We start from the raw sequence: 21,656 nt of genomic DNA, 5'->3' as shown, positions 1-21,656 counted from the left end.
TTAAACCCGCGTTTTCTTTGAATGAATGCAGCGGTATGCTTCGCAAAGGAGAACCATGGTAGTCGTGAACTCGGTGCTCAAGCTGTTGCAGAGGCAGACGTACACCTGTCTGTCCCACCGCTATGGGCTCTACATCTGCTTCGGGGGGATCGTCCTCATGATAGTTTCCGCCTTTCAGTTCGGAGAGGTGAGCTTCTTCTGTGTGCTTAACTCCAGACATTCATGTTGTTTTTAGCAGACGTTAGTCCTCGATCTGTTGTCCTGAGCCGTCCCGCCAGAGTCCACTCCAACAACGGACTGTTTCTTTAAAGCGGTCCAGCTCGGGACTAAACCCACGTTTAAGATCTGTAACTCTTACGTTTTGTGGATCTTTAAGGTGTTTGTACTACTTCGGCGTCACAATGAATCACTTGATTTTACGTATTTAAAGGAAAATCTCAAATGTCTTTAAGAAGTGTGTCCCGTATGGCTCGCTGACTGACAGTCCACCGCGTTGTAAGTTAAACCAGTTCTGTTGAGGAAGATGTGTAAATACCACGCATATCAAGCGCTTTAAGTTCAGATTTTATCATGTTTTTGTTGTTGCAGTTGAACATTTGCTAAACTGAAGATCTCTTACTAAATATCCCCAAACTATTCAGAAAGTCTCATTGTAACAGGGTGTGCTTGTGGAAATAATGAGTGAACAAAGAAAGCTGCCCAGTCTTTGAGTGTGGCCCTGTGTGAATGTGATATTTGGGATGTAGCAACTACTTGTATCATCGTTGCCCCCTTCCTTTCCATACAGGTGGTGGTGGAGTGGAGTCGGGACCAGTATCACGTGCTGTTTGACTCCTACAGAGACAACGTGGGTGGGAAATCTTTCCAAAGCAGGTGAGTGAGAGACAGCGTTTAATGCTTCCAATGAGGGGTTCCTTGAACTCCTTCACAAATGTTAATGTACAAGAAGTGTGGCCACTTTCTGCAAAACCCTTCGTGGGAGCCACACAGGACAGCGTGTACCCTTCCCCGAGGAGGAATCTGAAAGAGGAAGGATGACGTGCAACCATGCGTGAACACAAACTAATCCAGACTCGCTGGGGAGGGAAACGGGGTCACGGCGTCGCGCTTTCGGGATCGTCTCGAGTGACTGCGAGTGTTTCTGTTTTGCAGGCTCTGTCTGCCCATGCCTATTGATGTGGTGTACACATGGGTGAACGGCACAGACATGGCTCTGCTGAAGGAACTGAGGACGGTCAAAGAGCAACTGGAGGAGGAACAAAGAGCTCTGAGGTAGCTATGAGTCCACCGTCTGTGCAAATGTAGTGTTGCAGTGACACTTGTAACCCATACAATTGTACATATAGCTTTTTGTTTTTCTGCATAAAGTCTCGCAGCCCTGCAGTATATTGTCACAGTGCAAACACACTCCAATTTCCACCCGAATACAGTCAGAATTGAGCTGTAGGATTATCATTTTCACTCTGTTAGGCTTGTTCAGACATTGCCCTGGAGGAGAAAGCAGGGAGTCTTAAGATCAAAGGTTAGAATAACTCTTGAGGAGAAAGTCCCCGTTTCATTAGTCTCAATAGTGTTGTTCAGTGTTGCTACTCTAGGTTGTATAAGCTGAAAATAATATGAATTCACTGTTCTAATGCACACAGGGAACGCCTGGGGAAAAATGCGAGTGAGACAACTGAAGTGCCAAAAGAGAGGTGAGTCTGAAGCTATGTTTATGGGGTGTGAACCTGTACAACACATTTCAACTCTGCCACACTATCGTCTATGACTCTCATAATGGCCTTCTTAAAAGAAACCTATATTAACATAGGCATTCAGTCATTTCCAAACCACCTGGAAATGACTGTCAAAGGCACAATGAGACAGCAGGGGGAGAATTCTAAGTTGAAACAGGAAGTCGGGGTTGTGTTAAACCACAAGCAGAGTGTAAACTGGTGGGATGTCGGTTATTTGATAGAGGCGAAAAAGGCCCCGCATTGTTAATAACTGATTGTTATGTGCAGTATTCTTTCCTCCTCCTTGCATCTCTTATGCAAAACAAGTGTACGCAGCGGCTTGATAGACCTGTCTAACGAGGTGTATTTTCGACTCCGACGATCATCTTTGGCGGCGATGTGAATCCTAAAGCTGAACGACAATAACGATTCAAGACAGGGATTTAATTTGTTCACCACCCAAATTTTCGGTTCCGTCTCTCTCTGTCTCTCTCTGTCCCCTCCCCTCTTTCTGTCGAGATTAAAAAGCCCATCTGTGAGTTTTAACCGCAGACACAAAGAGGGACTCGGTGCAACATTTCCACAAAGGAAGCCGTTTGCTGAACCTGTGAATTTGACTCATTTCGCACACATGAATGTTTCTAACTGTGTAAACCACAAAGTTCGAGTAGGTGGTCATCTGGGTGAAGATGCAGTGAGTAGAGCGTTATTGTTTTTTGTCTTGTTTTCAGTGTTATGCCGGAATGTCTGCTGTCCCACTGCATCATAGCGCCCATGCTGGCCCTGGACTCCGCTCTGCCAGCCAACGTCACACTCAAAGACCTGCCGTCGCTCTCTTCCTCCTTCTCCGCTGCCAAAGAGCTGCTGCTGATGAACAAAGCCTTCCACGCCGCCACCACCGTGTCTGTGGTCGTCTTCCATTCGCAGGCCGAGGGTAAAAATCACAAGGACACGCCCCCTACACGAGTCAGCGTGGGGTGTAATAACTGAACCGAGCAGGCAGATTATCACTGAGCTATGAACCATTATTTACAATGCAAAAGATGATATTTGCGGTGGGGCTACAAATCTGCATTACCAGTAACGGCAGCAGCATGAATGATCAATACAATGAAAGTGAGAGTATTCCATTGCTAACGTGGCTCCGAAGTTTATGTATATGTCATGTATTAAACTATGTCTTTACACCTGAAGATTTAGTTTTGCTCACAGTTAATTCCTTGTTTTTTTTTTTACAGCTGACAAAGCCTTTACAGATGTGTCTAAAGAAGACCAGAAGTTCTCTGTGTCCAGATGTTATCTGGTGAGTTTATTGGTTTCATTAACTCTGAACTTGTATCCTCAGCATTCCCTCCTGTCCTCTTTGCACATGTTAACTACACAGCCCACGATCACAGAAGACCAATGTTGTCAAAGATCATACGGTGTTGTGGTATATTGAAATGCACGTCTTTGCCGCGTGTTCTGCAGACGACGGATAAAGAGGCTCCGGGTCTGATCCGCATGCAGTCGCTGGCCTACCTGAGCGGCTTCCCGGCATCCTTTAAGGAAACGGAGCAGCTGAGAGTCAAACTGCCTTCTGTCATAACCAATAAGATCAATCAGGTGAGTCATTCTTTAATGTTAATGATCATCACTCACTAGATTATTAATTATTACTGGGGATGTCTGATCTCAGTCCTTATTATATTTACTTAATATCTGACGCTTAAAATAAGTCGTCTAAATTCTGCCTTATTTTTGCTATTTGGTCCAAATGCTGGCTCGGGACATCTCTACTGTCAGTGTTGAGGTAAAAGGCAACTTTAACATAACCGAGCTTTGCCACCAGATGTCACTCACACAGCGTCCTATCACAGAGCTGAAGGACGTCGCATACTGCAGACATTTACAGTTTACTTGTGCACAAATTAAGATCTTTGTATACTTCGCAGCAGCATCGTAATCTAAACAAAGGGCCAAACACAAATGTCAAATCCTCCTTGGAGCAGAGGTTGCACTGTCCTGCCAAATATGGCCTTTTTCTATTTTAACCAGTTATGTTGTGATGTGGATGAAGGGCTTTTGTTTAGCTCGGTGGCTTGTGTATCGAATCATTTTCTCCAATCAGAAGTCTGCTTCGTAGTTTGAGAGGCAGGAATGCCACTAACGAGCGCGGATTACTCCGAAACTATCAAAGAAAACAAAACCGTGCAGCCTGGAGCCGAGTGACCCTGTCTCACCAGACGGGCATGAGTCAACTGTTTGTCCCGTCTTCCAATAATACACTCACGTGGCTGATTACAATGAATAGGTGACGGATTAGGTAACGTCTTTTGTAACTGTCTCTGTATCCTAAAAGTCCTTCGACAGCAGCTGTACGGTATCAGTAAACTCTTTAGAAGCTTGAAGATTAGTCACTATCTTAAAAACCTCCCACAGCTGTGGTTTAGAAGTGAAACAATGAGTAAATTAATCAATTTGAGGATTGACGGAATCAATTTAAGTAATTATTAAGCTAAAATTCCCCAAATTCACTTGTTCCAGCTTCTCAATTGTGAATATTTGTGGTCTTCTAAGACAGGAAAATGAACGTCTTTGTGTTTTTGTTGCAGGTCAGACCAAACAAGCAATTTAAATAGTTTAACTTGTCTGTTGTTAAAGAATAACGGGCTATTTTCACTATTGTCTGAAATTATATACACCAAAAGATTAACTGAAACAAAAATATACCATCTTTTTTTCCCCCTCATTTGTTAAGTTATATGCCAGGAAACAACCCAGTACGTGGACTATCATATATGTGATGACATGCGGGTTAACGGTGTTTAACCCGCATGTCATCACCAAACCCAGTCGTCCCCTCATTCCCTGCGTTCGTGGTTGCGGTGGGTCGTGTGATAATAGCCGGCAGCATTCGGGCTGTAACCTTAGCTGGCGGAGCGGGGGTTAACAGTAGAACAACTGTTTGGAGTGGCGGCAGCCAGCCAGCACGCCGAAAAGGTCACAAGGATTTTACAGACCCCCCCGTCGTCTTACGCATGTTTATGTTCGCCTGGCTTTAACAGCTTGGAGTCCAGTTCTGAAAACGGAGGGTTCGGTGTGGGAGTAGAGATGTTACTGGGACATGTGAAGCGCCCGGCCGATTCTGTGAAAGAGGGATGATGTGCATAGTTTGGAGGGAGAGGTTCAGCGGTGTGCGAGACGGCCGGTATTTATAGCTGGTGTTGGCCCGAGCGCTGTGGTGATGAAAGCTGCCCCACAACCCCGATCATCTTCCCCCCCGTGTTTGTGTACAAGGCTGCTGATGTGTTTGGTGTTTGCATTAGCGTGTATTTGCGTGTTTTCTCACACAGTATGTGCAGGGCCACACATTAGCACGTGATATAATATAGAAGAATGAGAAAAAGAAGGATAAAGATGAAAAGGTAAAATGTTTAAGTGTTTATGTAATGTACACATGTCACAGTAAGAGTGCAAACTCAGTTAATCTGCTGATTATAGTGAAGAATGCCAATTACAAGTTCCCACAGCCCAAAATGATGTCTTGTTCCGCAAATACATATTTTTCTCACCTTCCCTGCGTTGCAAAAGGTCACGTGATGCAGGATGACGCAGCTTCAGCTGAGATGTACCCGTCAACTGCTGCACGCCACCACAACATCTCAGTCCACCTGCTTAAACACATCAGTCACCACAGGGTTAATCAGAGAGTCAACTATTTTCTTTTTTCTTGACTAATTACATTTTCTGTTGCCTCTGCAGTGACATATAAATATACTGTGGTGAGGAACAACTAATGAATTAAAAAACAAAACAAAGCAGCAAATCCCCTCATTTGAGGAGCTAGAACCAGAAAACATTTGGCATATTGTAGCACATTAATCGATCGGTACTTGGTTAATAACTATGTGCCATGTGTTTATATATAATGGTTTACACGCGCAGCCATGTGCCAGTGTTAGGCCTCCACACACCTTTGCTTGGTATGCGTGTGTTAGAGCATTATCAGGACCATAAAGAGAGCTATAATGAAGACTGCAATGCAATCTGGAGCTCGCTATCTCCACACTGAGTTTATTAGCTACAGCTAATCCTCCACCTAAAAACAGGAGCAGAGGAAAAACAGAAGTCGAGTTCATGCCAGATGTTTTGGGGTCAGTGTTTGACGATGGAGTCAGACGGGGTGAGTCTTTTTACTGGGAAGCTTAGAGTTTAAGAGTGGTGAGACAGAGTGGTTGGAATGGGAAAGGCCAGGGGTAACACACACACACACACACACACACACGTTCTGACTGCAGCAGCCAGTAGATGCCTCCCCCCCAAGCATCATAACTGTTTTGATTTGATCTCCGTAGATCAAGATAGCTGCAGGGTCAGAGGTCAACCCCGTCAGCCTTATATAAATCATCTTGTCATCATGACACACTGATGAGGGTCTCTGTCCCAAGCCAGGGTGGAACTGAGGGTGAACAACGTTGCTGAGCACGTGACTTTAAAACTGAGAAATTGCTATTTCGGATGTTCCCACTATATGTGCTGATTTTTTGACTTAAGAGTTAAATGCTAACGTGCTCACGATGGCAAGGCTAAAATGTACAGCTGAGGATGATGAAGGTTTGCGGTTATCTGGTCATGAACAAAAGTACCGTGGAAATTGAATTGTAACCATTCTTTTCATTAAGTCTGTCTCTAATAAGTCCACCTCGCTTTATGAAAATGTAATTCCAAATCACTGGAATTAATCTTTCAAGCAAGTAACACCTTACTGTTGTATTTGTCCCTCAGTTTGAGTTGTACTCCGAGGCCAGCATCGCTCTGCTCCACCTGAAATCCCCGCAGGACTTCACCGACTTGACGCAGCAGGCCAAAAAGAATCTGACCCTGGATGGGAAAGAGTTAACCATCAGCCCTGGCTACTTGTTCTGGGACCTCACCGCCATCTCACAGGTGCGACTGATCCTCCTTTAAACCCGTTCACGGCGAGCACTAATGTCCCCTGTAGATACAGGCTAACCATTTATGGGTTTCCTCTCCAGTCCAAACAGGATGAAGATGTGTCCGCCAGCCGATTTGAGGACAACGAGGAGCTCCGCTATTCGCTGCGCTCGGTGGAGAGACACGCCCCCTGGGTGCGACACATCTTCATCGTCACTAACGGGCAGATTCCCTCCTGGCTCAACCTGGACAACCCCAGAGTTACAGTTGTCCCACATCAGGTACAATTTAAACTTCAGCCTCTCACACACTGCAGTCTCAAACAGGGATGTGTGGTTAGCTTATCGTTACTGACTCCTAACCCGATGTCATGTCTTAAAAACAAAGTAGTGAACTTGTCATAACACCCCGGCCAAGAACATATGGTGAAATTGTGCTCGTTATGTTTATATTTACGAGCTTTAACTGTGTTTTATAGAATCAAAGCAGCAAACTAATTTCCTGAAATTTCTTTTTGAGGCACTCATGAAAACTGTGCTTTGTATCGGTTGGAAATGTCATGTTTATCTTATTATAAGAGTGTAAATATGTTTTTCTTTGACTTTAGGATATCTTCCAGAACAACAGCCACCTCCCCACTTTCAGCTCCCCTTCCATAGAGACCCACATCCACCGTATCCCCGGGCTCTCTCAGAAGTTCATTTACCTCAACGACGATGTGATGTTTGGCAAAGACGTCTGGCCGGACGACTTCTACAGCCACTCCAAAGGACAGAAGGTGCGAAAGTGACACAACAAAGGGCTCACCGGGGAGTTGACTTTAGTGGCACAGACTGCTTCCTGCAAGTAACTATAAATTGAGATCTTTTCTTTCCTCCCTTGCATGCAGGTGTATCTCACCTGGCCTGTCCCCAACTGTGCTGAGGGCTGCCCAGGATCTTGGATCAAAGATGGCTACTGTGACAAAGCCTGCAACAACTCTGCCTGTGACTGGGATGGAGGAGACTGCCTCGGTAAAGAGATCGACTACATCGTCTCTCCCTTGCAAATATGCTCATTTGTTTGATTCATGTCTAATATGTTTTTCCTATTTCTCCGACAGGTGCAGCGGGAAACGGTCGGTTTGTGGCCGGGGTCGGCGGTGGCGGGCCCGGTGGAGGTGGCGGACAGGTGTGGCAGTTCGCAGGTGGTTTAGGAGGTCTTGGGGGAACGTCTTACTGTAATCAAGGCTGTGCCAACTCCTGGCTGGCGGACAAGTTCTGTGACCAGGCCTGCAATGTTCTCTCCTGTGGGTTTGATGTGGGAGACTGTGGCCAAGGTGAGTTAAATGAAAGGATATTTTCTAGCCCGCACATTATTGGTGTTGGTCTTATCATGGGTTTTTTGTGGGATTAATAGCCTTATCCTTCAACATGTGTTTATTTCTGTTGTAGAGCACTTTGGCGAGCTGCGTCATGTGACCCTAATAAGGAATCAGAGCCTGTACACCCTCCCAGTAGGTGAAACTAGGCCGTATTTCAGCTTCGACAGACTGGCCCGCAGAATCTCCGAGGCCCACGTCAGTGACAACCCGGCGCTTCGCCACACCTCCGTCGCCAACAAGTGGAAGACCATTCACCTGCTGCTGCACCCGGGCCACAACGCCACCCTGATCCAGTACAATCTCACTTTCCAGAAAGAAGACAACACAGAGTTCATAATGAGCTTCGGCGTGGCTGTCGACACCCGTGAGGTGCCTCAGGCCAACGTGACCCAGGCTGCGAGCAAAGAGGACGACAAAGACCCAAAGCCGACCCCGACTCCAGAGCCACCGGTCCCGTTCTCGGATATTCCTGAGGACAAACGCGGTCCTAAGATCCAGAAGAGGCTGCCTGGTGAACCTCTGAGTGTCGTAGAAGTGCCCTCGCTGAATGTGTCACTTCTACCGGCTGCTGTGCAGAGTGAGCTGCAAAAGCTGGAGGAGAAGCTTCTGATCGGTGACATTACTATGAAGGGTTATAACTTCACTAAGGCTGAACTTTTAAATCCGTTCAAGACACTGGCTCAAAAGCAGCAGGACATCGATTCACAACCAGCTGGTGAGGGTGCAGAAAAGGTCCAGGGAAAGCCCGATAAAGACTTGGAGGCAGAGCAGTTAGAAGGAAAACCACCCGTGGAAGAGACAGCGGGAAATATCGTTCAGAAAAATCCAAACTCAAAAGAGGAAATGTCCAGGAAACACGTGGCTGTCACTCATTTTATTCCCGTCCACACTGATGATGAGTATGAGGAACTAGCTCCCAAACATTACGATCTGAAGGCTGTGATAGAAAGGCCCATGACTTCCAAATTACGAGACAGCATTTCCAAAACCAAGAGCGCGGAGAGTCGGGCAGAGCCAGAAGACGCTGCAGGAGGAGCTCCTTTCGGGAGGAGACTTCAACACTTCATCTCCTCAGACAGAGGCTTCCTGCCGTGGGAGAGGAGGAAATACTTCCAGAAACTGCTCGAGGTAAGCAGGGCCTACAACTTCCACTTTTCTACTCAAGCATTTAGAGTTCTCTGAATATTAACCTCTCTGTGTTGACTCTACAGGAAGAGGAGCGTCTGCAGAGAGAATTGTCGTATGAGGCCGACGGTGCCGCCACAGGTCGAAGGCTGCGGGACACTTTTGCCAACTCGCTGCGCTACGTCAACAAGCTGCTCAACGGCCAGTTTGGATTCACGTCGCGCAAAGTCCCCGGACACATGCCTCACATGATCGACCGCCTCATCATGCAGGAGCTGCAGGACACGTGAGTGTGTCACCGATTCTTTTGTTTTACGACATTCCCGACGAGGCGACGTCTCAAACGGCTCCGCGCTCTTTTCTTCAGATTCCCAGAGGCGTTTGACAAGACGTCAGCCCATCGCGTTCGTCACTCGGAGGACATGCAGTTCGCCTTCTCGTACTTCTACTTCTTGATGAGTGCTCAGCAGCAGCTCAACGTGTCCGAGGTGTTCGACGAGATCGACACGGACCACTCGGGCGTCCTCTCCGATCGAGAGATTCGAACTCTGGCCACGAGGATCCACGAGCTGCCACTCAGCCTCCAGGTCCGTCCTGGCTTTGATAGATCTTCTATCCGAGACTCCTCATATAATAGAGTACAAGAATTTGTCCGGTTTCGAAGTGTGTAATATTTCTCTGTTGCACTTTCTAGGACTTGACAGGCCTGGAGCAGATGTTGATAAACTGCTCTAAGACTCTCCCGACTAACCTGACCCAGCTCCACCTGGTGAGCCCAACACAGGAGGCCTACTACGACCCCAGCATGGTGAGCAACACTTGAAGTACATGGCTTGGAAAAAGAGAAAACCTCGAATTCAAACCGCTTGAATCCTTTGCAACTGCTGTTCGATCCACAGCCTCCTGTCACAAAAGGCCTCGTCCTCTACTGCAAGCCCATCACAGAACGCATCCAGAAAGCCTTCAGAGACCAGAATAAGTACAAGTGAGATCTTTAAGTGCCATTGTTCATTCTGAAAATGGATTCAAATTCAGATATTCTGTCGCTAACGTGTGCTCTGTTGGACAGGTTTGAGATCATGGGGGAGGAGGAGATCGCTTTCAAGATGGTGCGGACAAATGTTTCCCATGTGGTTGGCCAGTTAGATGACATTAGGAAGAATCCCAGGTGGGAAAGACTTATTTTTTGCCTTTCTTTTGATCGTATTCCGTCTGTGATGCAACCAAAGTTCACCTCTTAAACTGTACTACGGTCTGTATTTTCATTCATCCCCAACAGGAAGTTCGTCTGTCTGAACGATAACATCGACCACAGCCATAAGGACGCTGCCACAGTGAAAGCTGTGCTGAGAGACTTCTACGAGTCCATGTTCCCGCTGCCATCCCAGTTTGAACTGCCAAGAGAGTACCGCAACAGATTCCTGCATATGGAAGAGCTCCAGGATTGGTAGGATGTGAAGTTTAGAGTCCTTGTTGCACGCGAGCTGGTAATTTATCAAGCTCTTCTTTTTCCACAATCGGTGAGATAAGACTTTTGTGTCTGTCATCACGTGGAGCGTTGCCAGTTTGGAGCAGTGGGAACCCTTCAGGGGCTTTGGTCAGGGATCTTGCTCCTGTACTCGCGGGAGAATGCCAGACTCTCATAGAGGCTTTAAAATTAGACCACGCCGCCTCAGATCAGTCGCTAGCTGTAAGATACTTGCAAGATCATTACACAGCTGAGCCTCCCATCTAGTCCCCCGTCTCCTGACCTCCCGCTTCTGTCTTTGAGTTAGTAAAGTAACTGCCAGATGGCGTTGGGTGATGTCACCTTGTCGCCCTGCTGCCCTCTGCATGTTTCCTTCTTGGTATATCACAACTAGGCTCCCCTCCAGGGAGACGTGCCCAATAGTTTCTACATCTGCTGCTGTTGTTTTACTTAAAACTAACCGGTTGTGTTTTTTCGCAGGAGAGTATATCGGGACAAGCTGAAGTTCTGGACGCACTGCGTCCTCATAACGCTCGTCTTCTTCACCATCATGTCCTTCTTCGCTGAACAGGTCAGTGTGTCCGACTCGGACCGCACACACAGTTTTAGTCACACATTCAGTTAAAATACACCCAGACATTCGCTCACACACACCTCTCCGTTTCCATGATTCACACTTGAGCTATGATTCAGGCCTTCGCTGCCGAAGTTCCACTCGGAGGTGCATCCGTCTCGTGTGTCGCGATAGTATGAGCCGCTGGGCCAGAGCCCGACTTTACAGAAATGAAAGACGCCCAGCGGTCCTCTGAGAAGTCTTTGTTGACTTGGATCAGACAGTATTTGTATGTGCTTCAGACTTCTTTGTTGCCAGATAAGTGTGGTTTATATCTAAAACGACACTACTGCAAATAATTAAAAAATCATGATGGTGAGCTCCAATTTGTTACTTGAAAGAGATTAAAACAAATGTCAGAAAATGTTTAACAAATACCACAGTTTGACATTGAGCTGTTTTAGAGGCGCTTCCCTAATCCAAAGGTTTCCAGTTTCTCCTCCGCCAACACCAAAGAAAGGTTAAGAGGTGCGGTGACCTTAGGAGAATTTTCCCCACAGCACATTGTGGGACCAGTGTTCCCAGATAGGAACGTGTCCAGTGTCTCCGTCACCACACAAACTTTTGATGTCTATTTGGCACCACATGACTGTCATTAAGACATTTGAGTCAGCTTTGTACAGTTTAGAACAGAGAGATCAAAAGTGTCTTTCATCCAGAGGAGGTGATCTTACTCTGCTGCCCTACTCCTAAGATTATCTTTGCTTCCTTGGGTTACGTACGGTCTATGGAGAATTTGGTGTCAAAGTCCTTTTGAGTAATTAAGTCTTAATTCAGAAGGTCGATACCACTTATTAACATCTCCACCCATCTCTATCACAGCCATCCTCTTGCTGACAGACCACACAAAGCTTTTTTTTGTCTTCCCTTAGTTGCATACTGTTTCTTATTATGCCATTTCCTCTTCTCCCCTCTCCCTGCAGCTGATTCTGCTGAAGCGAAAGCTGTTCCCCAGACGCAGAGTAAACAGGGACAGCAACCCTGAGCGGGTGTGAAAAAAAAAAGGGGGGGGGGAGACTTCCCTTCCAACGACGTCCGCCCTCTCTCACCTGCTCGGAAGAGAGGATTTAGGCCGGAGGACTGGGTGGAAACGGGGATCTGAAGTCCTCCGTGCTTGTGTTGCATCAGCACGTACAGTGGATAGACTCATGTGAGATGGCGATGAAGCATTTTTCACAAGATAATGGACGGGGCTGGCCAGTGAAAGGAATGGCAGCCAGAAAGAAGAAGCCTGTGATACTTCTTTTCCTCCGCTGGGGGCATCTGAGGCTTTTGTGCAACACATACATTTGCAGCTACACAAACAAACACTCCCTCCACACTGCACCACCCTCCCCGTGTCCTGTTCTCACCATGTTATTGATTGATGTGCTGTTAAAGGGTGAAACATTTGACAGCAGCTGGTTCGGTTGAGTCACTTTTTAAGGAAAAATGCCAAACATTTGCTGTTACCAGCTTCTTAAATCGGAGTATATTCCCTGTTTTACATCACCATTGGTTAATTATCTTTGGGTTTTGGACTGCTAGTTAAACAACAAACAGTTTTGAAGACGTCACCTTTGGGTGATTGGGAAATAGTGACAGCAACAGTGGAGAGAGAGACCGGAAATGTGGGGAAAGAGAATAGACTTCGTCCAAATCGGTGCTCAGGCCTCGGCTATCTGGTTGGCCTTTATAACTATAATTTTTATTTTTATATACAAAACGATTAATTGCAAAAATGTTCAGCAGATCAAACTATTTTCACCTGCAGCCCTGGTTGTGTTTGGCTTTTATCACTATGGCTTCATTTTAAGGACATTAAGGTACATGTAGGATGAATAAAATAAGTGTTTGTTGTTGTCTGTCGTTAAAAACATGGAAACTTTAAGTGCCTTTGTTCATTCCTGCTTGTTTGAACATTTTTGGTTTATCTCCTTCAGTTTCTTTTTTATAAATATGTCCTAAATGTTGGCCACATAACCCTTATCTAGTGATTTACGATGAGAATGAATGGGATATAGGATAATGTGATTCTTAATGTGGTACAAATTGAATTGATTGTTGGAGCTACATGTAATACTACAGCTTTCATAGCTTCCTGTACGTGTGTCCCTGTGGGACTCAACAGGCTCGCTACTGTCTGAAATTCAGACTCCCTTAGCATGATCTGTAACTTATTTTGATTGTATTATTGTGACAGTGAGCCCGGTGACTGATGCAGCTGAATTTAATGCAGCAGAATGAAAACATAGCCTCAGACAATGCTCGTCAACTGCTCCAACTTTTTCCTCTGAATGTCAGTTTTACAAAGTTCTTTAATATGACAGAAAGAGGAAGTGACTATAGTAGTTGTCAGCATTTTACCGCTGCCATAACAGTCTTGATAATGTTAGCAGGCGAGGCGATGAGTTACATGGCATCTCTCAGATTGCATCAGTTCAATGACTCTTCTAACTACAATAAAATGTGGCTTGGTTCAGTCATCTTGGTGTTTTTGTCATGTGTGAATGTAGTGTAGCACACCGCTAAGATACTCACAGTAAGTACAATTTTGGGGTACTTTACTGGAGTATTTTAATTTTGAGCCACTTCATACTCTATTACATCGCAGAGGGAAATATTGTATTTTTTATTCAACATTACTATTGACGTGACTATTCTTAGTTTTTAGATTAAAGTTTAAAATATAAATCAAGTTGGGGCCTCTGTTACAAGCGTCTGAGTTGTTAGCAGTTCCACCAAAGTTGTTTTCTAAATGAACTTCTCGCACGGTTTTATGAAAATTGTTATTTGATACCCAAACAAATAAAATTATCAATATTTCACAAAAACAATCTACAGCCATGCTAGCAGCTCTGTGAGGCTTTACTTTGAGCTACATGCTAACGCCAGCATGCTAACTGGCTCATAATGTGATGCTAACGTAATGGTTAGCAGATGTCTTTACCAAGTTAACCATCCTAGTTTAGTGTCAGCATGCTAGTATGTTGCTAATTAGCTATAAAATAAATGTTGATACTTTTAGAACATTTATCTGACTAACATTACTCCAACACTACAATCACTGACCAGCTGGTACTCACGTTTCCCCGTTAGCTTCCGGCAGCACGTCATATCGCGAGATTCCAGAACGATACTTCACCTTGAGCGAGACTTCAATAATTTCAAGGCACTTAGTTATCTACTCTGATCATTCAGTAAGACACAAACATGGGAAATAAGGTCCACTTTGAAAAATACCGAAGTTTCCCTTCATGTATTTAAATGAAAATCTTTGAGATTGCCACTTTAAGTAAAGGATTCACCACTGACAGTAACACATCACATGAAAAAGATTTTCTTTATTACAATCTTTTCCACTCACAGTATCTGTTAGTAGAAAGGTGTTTTACTGTATTGTTGAACAGTGCAACATGGTGTTGAAATAAAGGTTGTACAATTCAATGCATAGTTCCGAAGTCCATCGTAAATTTAGCAAAATCATATATTTTTTTAGGACCCTCTATATTGTCCATAATCCTGCAGAAGCAGAGTGTGAGAGGACACTTTTCCAAGTACAATTGTCTTTTACCCTTACATATTGTTTCCCGGCACTACAGAAATATCCCTTTTGAACCAAATGAACCTGAATTATGAATAAATCAGATAACTCAATGATAATCCAACAAATCTTTAAGAACCAAATAAATCAGTCACCTTTACATAATACACATTTGTATAAGTGAAGAGAAACTATGAGTGAACAGTTCCAGTAGCATCGTATTATTATTACTATCGTTGCATCTGGTTTGATACTTCAGTGGAAAAAGAAGAATGTACAAAGCCGTTTTTAAATATTCACAAGTTAAACAGTAATTACAACAAAAATATTTAAGGCGTTTTCAGTTGAATTCTGTACAATCACATAATTAGCGGTCAGCCCTTCAGGGAGAAGAACAGAGAAAGCAGAACAAGTCGTGCGTTAATGCTTCATCAGTCGACGGCGCTCTAACAGGCGGGAGGTGAGGAGTATGTTTTTGTTTTTCCAGTATTGTAGGATGAGATGAGTAACAGAGGATCAAATATTAATAGAACGGTGTTGCTTTTTTTTTTTTTTTAAAGAGAAGCCTGATAGAAAACCTGTCTGTTTTCAGCACTAACACAGACCATTGCCCCGACACGTTGACAACCTGCCAGTCCACATTGCAAACTTCATTGGAAATTATTTGAGGTTTTAAAGGTCATTTTAAAACAATTTAAATCTGCGTTTTCAAGCCCTGATTCTTGCCAGATTGAGCCACATTCATTTAATGAATAAAAACAAATTATAAAGAAAACTTTCAACCGGTGATCAATTTAGTTTGGGCATATATCAAAAGAGATTCACCGAATTGAGCACTTATGATTCCTAAATGTATAACCCTATATATTTGACACACGTCTGTAAATTTAAAGCAGATCAAATGCTTTAATATTTGCCCAAACTATAGAGTACCGGTTAAAGAAAATGTTGTGGTATTTAAGTTGAATAAGCATGAAGTCGATGTAAAAATCTAAACTTTATTTTCTGACAACAAGCAATGATGTCTAAATTAAAACTCAAAAAAAAAAAAGAAAATAAAAAGGAATCCAAGGGAAACTCCGGTTCCACGTCACTTCCATTTTCAATAGATCCATGCTTTTCAAAACTTTTTTTTTTATCCTTTTTGGTTTGTCGTGTTTCGTTGGTTATATTTCTTTCCATCTTGTGGGAGAGGCAGTTTTAACCAGAAGTGGTCACTTTGTCAAGGCTGCAGTGGCTCGGGGTCGAGGAGGGTTTCTCCTCGTCATCGTCTGCTTTCAGCAGCGGAGAGAGATCTGCGTCTCGCCCCGCCTCCTCCCGCCGGGCAAGCCGTCAGTCACTGTGCGCCTGGCTCGGCGGCGTGATGCTGAAGACTCGGATGCGCAGGTGGGAGGCGATCTGGAGGCACACGCCGGTACAGTAGCGTGTTAGGTCCAGAAGAGAGAAGACCTGAGGAAAGACGGAGAGGATCAAACATCAAATGCTCCATTAATGGTAATATTTAATGAAAGAGAGCTGCGACTGTGAACAACATGGAGCAAAGTGAAACTGTGCTGGTATAAAGAAATACTGACTGCAAAAAGGTGCTATAATAAATACATTTTGTTATATTAAATTCTATATCTTAGGTACATGCCACATCTATGCTCCACAGCAGATATTTATCCTCGTCATAGTAGAGAAAAAGCACAGGTGCACCGATGGCTCTGTTATATTCAAGTGTCCCAGTAAGCCAGCATACACAATAACAGGTCCCATTAATGTTATCAGTGACACCTGTGGTTTTCCAGCCGTGACTTGCGGTCTAATCAGCACAGAATAACTAGAAACACCTGTGTGGGTGTGCCAGGCGTTCGAGGGAAACAAGTGCTTTCAGTAAAGGTTGAAGCTCCTGCGACCTCTTCAACTGGTCTAAAAGCGACTTTGAACTAAACCTTGAACTGCAGCTGTAATGACTTGAGTCGCTGATTTAGACGGTTAAATTGAAAGCCAACGGGACTGAGAACCAGGCTGTGCTTACGTGTGCTCATCACAATTTATAGCTCTAAATACAAGCTGGCGTGCAAAGAAATGATTAGACGGTATACAGTTGTTGGTTTTTCTGGTTCTCTCTGCAACAGCCTTAAAGATTGCTTGCTTGCTCTTGTTTGTTGGGTGAGTCGTGGGTGCAGCCTCATGAATCAGCCACAGTATCCAAACAGCTACTAAGGAGAGCATTTCATGCCTTTTCCAAAATTTGGGCAGCTCTGAATGCAAATGAGTCTCGGTTTTCAACCCTTTAAATCTAAACTGAACAATCTCTCAAAAACATCCACACTTTTTATTGACATTAATCAATGTCTTTGGCGTACCCCTTTAATAAAGAAGGAACCCTTAATACCACTCTGAATGTGTCAAAGACTGACCATGGCGATCCAGAGGACTATATGCTCATCGATGAAGTTGTTGAAGTACTGGTTGAGGAAGAGGAGGCCGGGGCCTACGAAGGCCGTGTCCGGGAGGTGCAACTCACTCTTGGTCATGTGTGCGACCTACAGAGATGAACATGAGGGAAATAAAAACAGGGATTAGGTACATTCTGACTAAATACAAACAGAGGTAACATGAGTATATAGTTGTTTTCATTGCTATTCCAGTGCTAGATTCAAATTGCCTTCACACGCAGTGGCTGTAAACAAATACACCACAAACATGCTGCTCAACCGGTGTCTGCACTTTGCGGTCAATCACAGTAAACAGGTCGTAAGCATCAACTCACTACGAGGAACTTTCATTTTGTGTCGATTTTGGCGGTCCCGGTGGACAGAAGCGGTAGTGTTTCCAAATATGAATTCATATAACCAGCGGTTTCATAACCAGTTAAAAAGTAACTGTAAAGACAAGATGAACGTACCACCAGCTTGTTGGAGATCTTGGCGGCAACCAAGCCAAAGGCGAGCAGGTACAAACATGGGTGGAGCTCAAACAGCTGGCTGGACGACTTCTTGAAAATGATGAAGGCCAGCGTGAGGGTGAGGCCGATGTGCAGACCAGGACTCAGCACACTGGTGTCCTAAACAGAGGGAATGTGATGAAGCATGCGTCACAATAGAGATGTATAGGTTCTACATCCAGACTGTGTGAAGAGGTTTGTGGACTTACAGCCACAGTGGAGCCGTTTTTGCCAACACCTCCATTCAAAATGACATGGAAGTAGTTGTAGCAGGAGTAGAGGGCCCCGCCGATGATGCCGACGATGGGGAAGACGTACAGCTTCAGTCCGATGATGGGCAACTACGGAAACAAGTGGAGGTCAAATTAATGCAAAGACACGCGGCACTCTCCTGGTAGTAAGACGACAGGTGCTTGTATGAAAGCTGCAGTGCATGCCGAGCGGGATGAGGGGGCGAAGCAAATAAAAGAAATGCGAGCGACATCTGCTTTTTGAGCCAGATCATGTCCGATGGATGACCTGTTCGGCGTGGCGTTAGCTACACATATTTACCTTCTCACTTCTCTCATGTGATGTTAAGTCAAGCCTCCAAAGGCAGCAGAGTAAAAGTAAAACACAAATTCTAGTCAAGGACGACGACTAAAAACTACGAACTGATCAGATCATTCATTTGGTGTAAAACAAAAGTAATGGAGAAGAAAACGTTCACTATAAAAGGTGAAATGAAAGTGTTCCTGTGTGTGTGTGGACAGTATTCGAGCATCTGGCCGTGGGTTCTCAGTTACCGTCGTCTGCCAAAGGCTCACGCCTCCGAAAGCCGACATCAAATACATGATGGTGATGGCGAGCTGCACCTCTGTGACGTCAATCCTGTGAAGAAAGTATCAGGGAAGAGTGTGAGTAACCAATTTAAGTTAGCAGTTTCACAGTTATATACGGTTATATTACAGCATCTGTATTAATACTGGGAAAAAATGTGACTTACAGGCCAAAGCGGAGGGTGCCGGACACGTAGGTCTGCCAGTGGGCGCAGAAGAACATGAACATCCCGATAAAACCACAAAAGAACATCCAGTCTGGGTATCTTCCTATGCCACACGAAATACACGTTCCCACCGCAACAAAGACTGAAAGAAGGAATAAAGAACAACGGACAAACTAATAATCAACATCTCTCCCTGAGCCACTAATGCAGCTTATTCTGCAAATGTGAAAAGAACAGTTTAGGTTCAGTTGCCCCAGTGAGCAGTAAAGCACCTGTGGAGACAGCGTCGCAGCCGTGGTCGAAGAGCTCCCCCAGAGCAGAGCTGCTGTTGGTCCTCCGGGCCTGCTTCCCATCAATGGCGTCCAGAGACTGGTAGATGAAAAGGCCCAGAGCGCTCATGATGAAGGCCCATGCTGGAGCCTGGGGGCGGGAGAGACTTGACTTAGAGAAGGACCACAGCCTTGTTGTCGTTGGTTAAAGCGAAAAGAAAAATAATGTGACTCTTTTGATAACTGATTGATTGCTTTGAGCAGTCACTTTTGAGGCTGTTATCAACTAAATTGATGATGAAACAACATTCCTGGTGAACAACCTGTGCATATGAAGTTATTTTACCTGAGATTCTACAGAAACTATAGTGTCGACTGTGCATGCTCAGAGGATGCAGAAATATTGTGCAGCAAAGGAAACCAGGCACTCCTGCTGTACCTGTTTGATGAAACCTACTGTTAATACATATTGACACATGTATCTGCGTTCACACTGTGCACATGATTGAGGGATTCCAGCTGTCTCAGTTCCTCTAAGTTAGAGACTCTAACCAACACAGCGTGTTCACCACACCGTTGTGTGTATGCTTGTCAGTGTGTGAGAGAGGGACACAAAGAAAGTCTGTGTTTCCGGAGAGATCAAGAATCTCATGCTGTCCTAAATATTAGGAGATCCTGCTGTATTCTTCTAAGTCCACGTCCTAAATGCCTCACGGACTGGTCTGGACCGATCCCGCTCGTTTAGGGTCAGAGGTTACACTTTTAACATCTCTGAACTGTGTTCGTATGTTTGCGTGCAAAGACGTGTGACATTCATACATTTACAAGTCCATGCCTTATGCAATGCTAAATCATGGAAAATGCCTTTGCACATGTGGAATTTGACAGTAACAGCATGCCGCATGGACTGTGGACTTAGGTTGCAAGATTGTCATAATTGGATTGGACAAAGGTATAAATCTGATAAACGCATACACCTATGCAGAGCTGATTAGGACACTGCTCCACAGTAAACCTGGTGACATAAGTTAACTGGATCATAGGTCATAGGATTGTTGCAAGGCCTACTGTACTGGTGCATTAGAGGTATACGGTTTAAGGAATATGTAGTTGAGACTACATAGGATAGATGTGGAGCCATTTCACATCAGCACGTGAAACATTTTCCCTTCAAATGTCTGTTTTACCATCAACAATACCGCATCACGTGAGCCTGCGCGGACAACAACACGTCAAAGCTGACAACTTTCCCCAAAAACCCACATGACGGACACGTATATTCCCTAATCCGACAATTTAAAGATTCCTGTCGTATATGTGGCCATGCAGACGTGACACCGTTTGGTTTAAGGTTTGTCCACAATCAACGGGAGACAGAGTCGAATTCGGCTTAAACACAAAAACAACACCAACCGCCAAAACACACACTGGGCGTTAGCTTGAAGTGGGAATAATACTAAAATACGAGTAGCTGTGAGGCTCAAATTTAAGCCGAATTGACAAGTACACTCCGCTGATTCAGGACATGTCCTACATTATAGCTTGTGAGTCATATGGAGTGTGCGCCTCGGTGGTCACGTAACGTTAATTTACGCAATTTGTGACTGGAGGACTGCGCGTTCCTTCCATACCAGAGAAGGACACTTAACTGGCGCTATGGTCTCCGGGTAGAAACTTTAACCAAGGTCGTTGTACTCACCTCCTCTGTCGCCGTGGGACAATAATACATGAGCACCACCGTGGTGAGGATGTTCACCATCAGTCCAACAATAGTCAGGGTGTTCGGGGCGATCCATGTCGGTATTTGTTGGACGAGCCAGTTCCAGTAGATTTGACACGGTGGCTCGAACAAGGATCGACCACAGGCGCTGTATTTATGGTCCTCCAGCCGCTTGAGTTGTGCGGGTGACAGCGGCTCTGGCCACAAGAAATGTGGCATTGTTTTTTCTGCCTGGTCACCAACCGCAAATTACCGTAACAAACTTACCAACACTCCCGGGTAAGCTAGCGGCTCAGACGGGGCTATCTTCTCTCGGCCGACTCCAACAAATAGTCGCTCATTTGGCATTTATAGCTAGGTGACCAGACGAGGCCATTTCCACAGAGGAACCATGAGATGTCGATACTCCGCGTACGTTTCTGATCAAGTTGCGTCTCGGCCGGAAGTGAGAATCCGGAAGGGAATGATTAGGCGGTGCACCGGGAAGTTTAAATGAAACTGTGGATGTATGGCGTCCTCGAGGTTATTTAAACTACTAAACTAACAATGCAAATGTCAAACGCTGCAAAATAAAAAACAAGTTTAACTACAAGTTGTCAAACACGGAATGAGAAGCAATTGTTTATCCATGTATTTCATCATATTAAAATGACAGCAGATAAAAAATATTCACATATTCATGTTTGAATGTTACTCCTCCTGGTTTGTATTGATATATTTAGGTTGGCCATTTAATAACTTTATTATTCCCCTCACAAATTGTAGTCATTCAATTTCGCTGTTACATTTTCTGCACATGAAAGTCTTAATTCACACAGCCTTGAACTAATTGTGGTGGAGAAATACAGAATCCTTAATCTTAATGAATCTAAATCTACTGGAATAATCCAATGAAACACACGTGTGAGTGTTTAATTTTATAATATAAACTCCACCCAAATACCTTGAAGAAATTCCAAGGATGTGACCACAGTGATTGATTTTTTCTTATTAATTTAGGCTATTTTTGATTAATAAATATATTCA

General features: G+C 44.6%; 2 protein-coding genes across 2 annotated transcripts; one reads left to right on the top strand and one right to left on the bottom strand.

Moving 5' to 3' along the window:
• Nucleotides 1–25: 25 nt before the first annotated feature.
• Nucleotides 26–13,555, top strand: gnptab (N-acetylglucosamine-1-phosphate transferase subunits alpha and beta; the record flags this gene model as incomplete). The annotated part of the gene is made up of 21 exons (XM_079294099.1): nt 26–187; nt 788–873; nt 1,153–1,272; nt 1,644–1,694; nt 2,447–2,649; nt 2,954–3,018; nt 3,186–3,320; nt 6,483–6,644; nt 6,734–6,913; nt 7,240–7,410; nt 7,522–7,645; nt 7,735–7,950; nt 8,066–9,123; nt 9,207–9,406; nt 9,488–9,707; nt 9,815–9,928; nt 10,020–10,105; nt 10,190–10,288; nt 10,400–10,567; nt 11,069–11,159; nt 12,125–13,555. 21 exons carry the CDS (start codon nt 26–28, stop codon nt 12,194–12,196), a joined length of 3,783 nt encoding a protein of 1,260 aa, XP_079150225.1. The 3' UTR covers nt 12,197–13,555.
• Nucleotides 13,556–14,504: 949 nt separating this feature from the next.
• Nucleotides 14,505–21,045, bottom strand: chpt1 (choline phosphotransferase 1). The gene is made up of 8 exons (XM_079294696.1): nt 20,610–21,045; nt 18,914–19,061; nt 18,642–18,783; nt 18,442–18,526; nt 17,866–17,997; nt 17,618–17,776; nt 17,130–17,255; nt 14,505–16,173 (listed from the first exon to the last, which is right to left on the bottom strand). The coding sequence occupies exons 1-8, from the start codon at nt 20,847–20,849 to the stop codon at nt 16,057–16,059; spliced, it is 1,149 nt and encodes a 382-aa protein (XP_079150822.1). The 5' UTR covers nt 20,850–21,045; the 3' UTR covers nt 14,505–16,056.
• Between the last annotated feature and the right edge of the window lie 611 nt (nt 21,046–21,656).

The sequence above is a fragment of the Melanostigma gelatinosum genome (assembly GCF_949748355.1).
Source record: "Melanostigma gelatinosum genome assembly, chromosome: 22".
NCBI classification, from domain to species: domain Eukaryota; kingdom Metazoa; phylum Chordata; class Actinopteri; order Perciformes; family Zoarcidae; genus Melanostigma; species Melanostigma gelatinosum.
The sequence above is the reverse complement of the archived record's forward strand: the minus strand, read 5'-3'. Positions and strand labels throughout refer to the sequence as shown.

Coding starts and splice junctions, on each gene's coding strand:
- chpt1 (XM_079294696.1), bottom strand. CDS start 20,849: ATGCCACATTTCTTGTGGCCAGAGCCGCTGTCACCCGCACAACTCAAG. Junction 18,784..18,913: donor CTGCGACGCTGTCTCCACAG/GTGCTTTACTGC, acceptor TCCTTCTTTCAG/TCTTTGTTGCGGTGGGAACG. Junction 18,527..18,641: donor GGCACCCTCCGCTTTGGCCT/GTAAGTCACATT, acceptor CTTTCTTCACAG/GATTGACGTCACAGAGGTGC.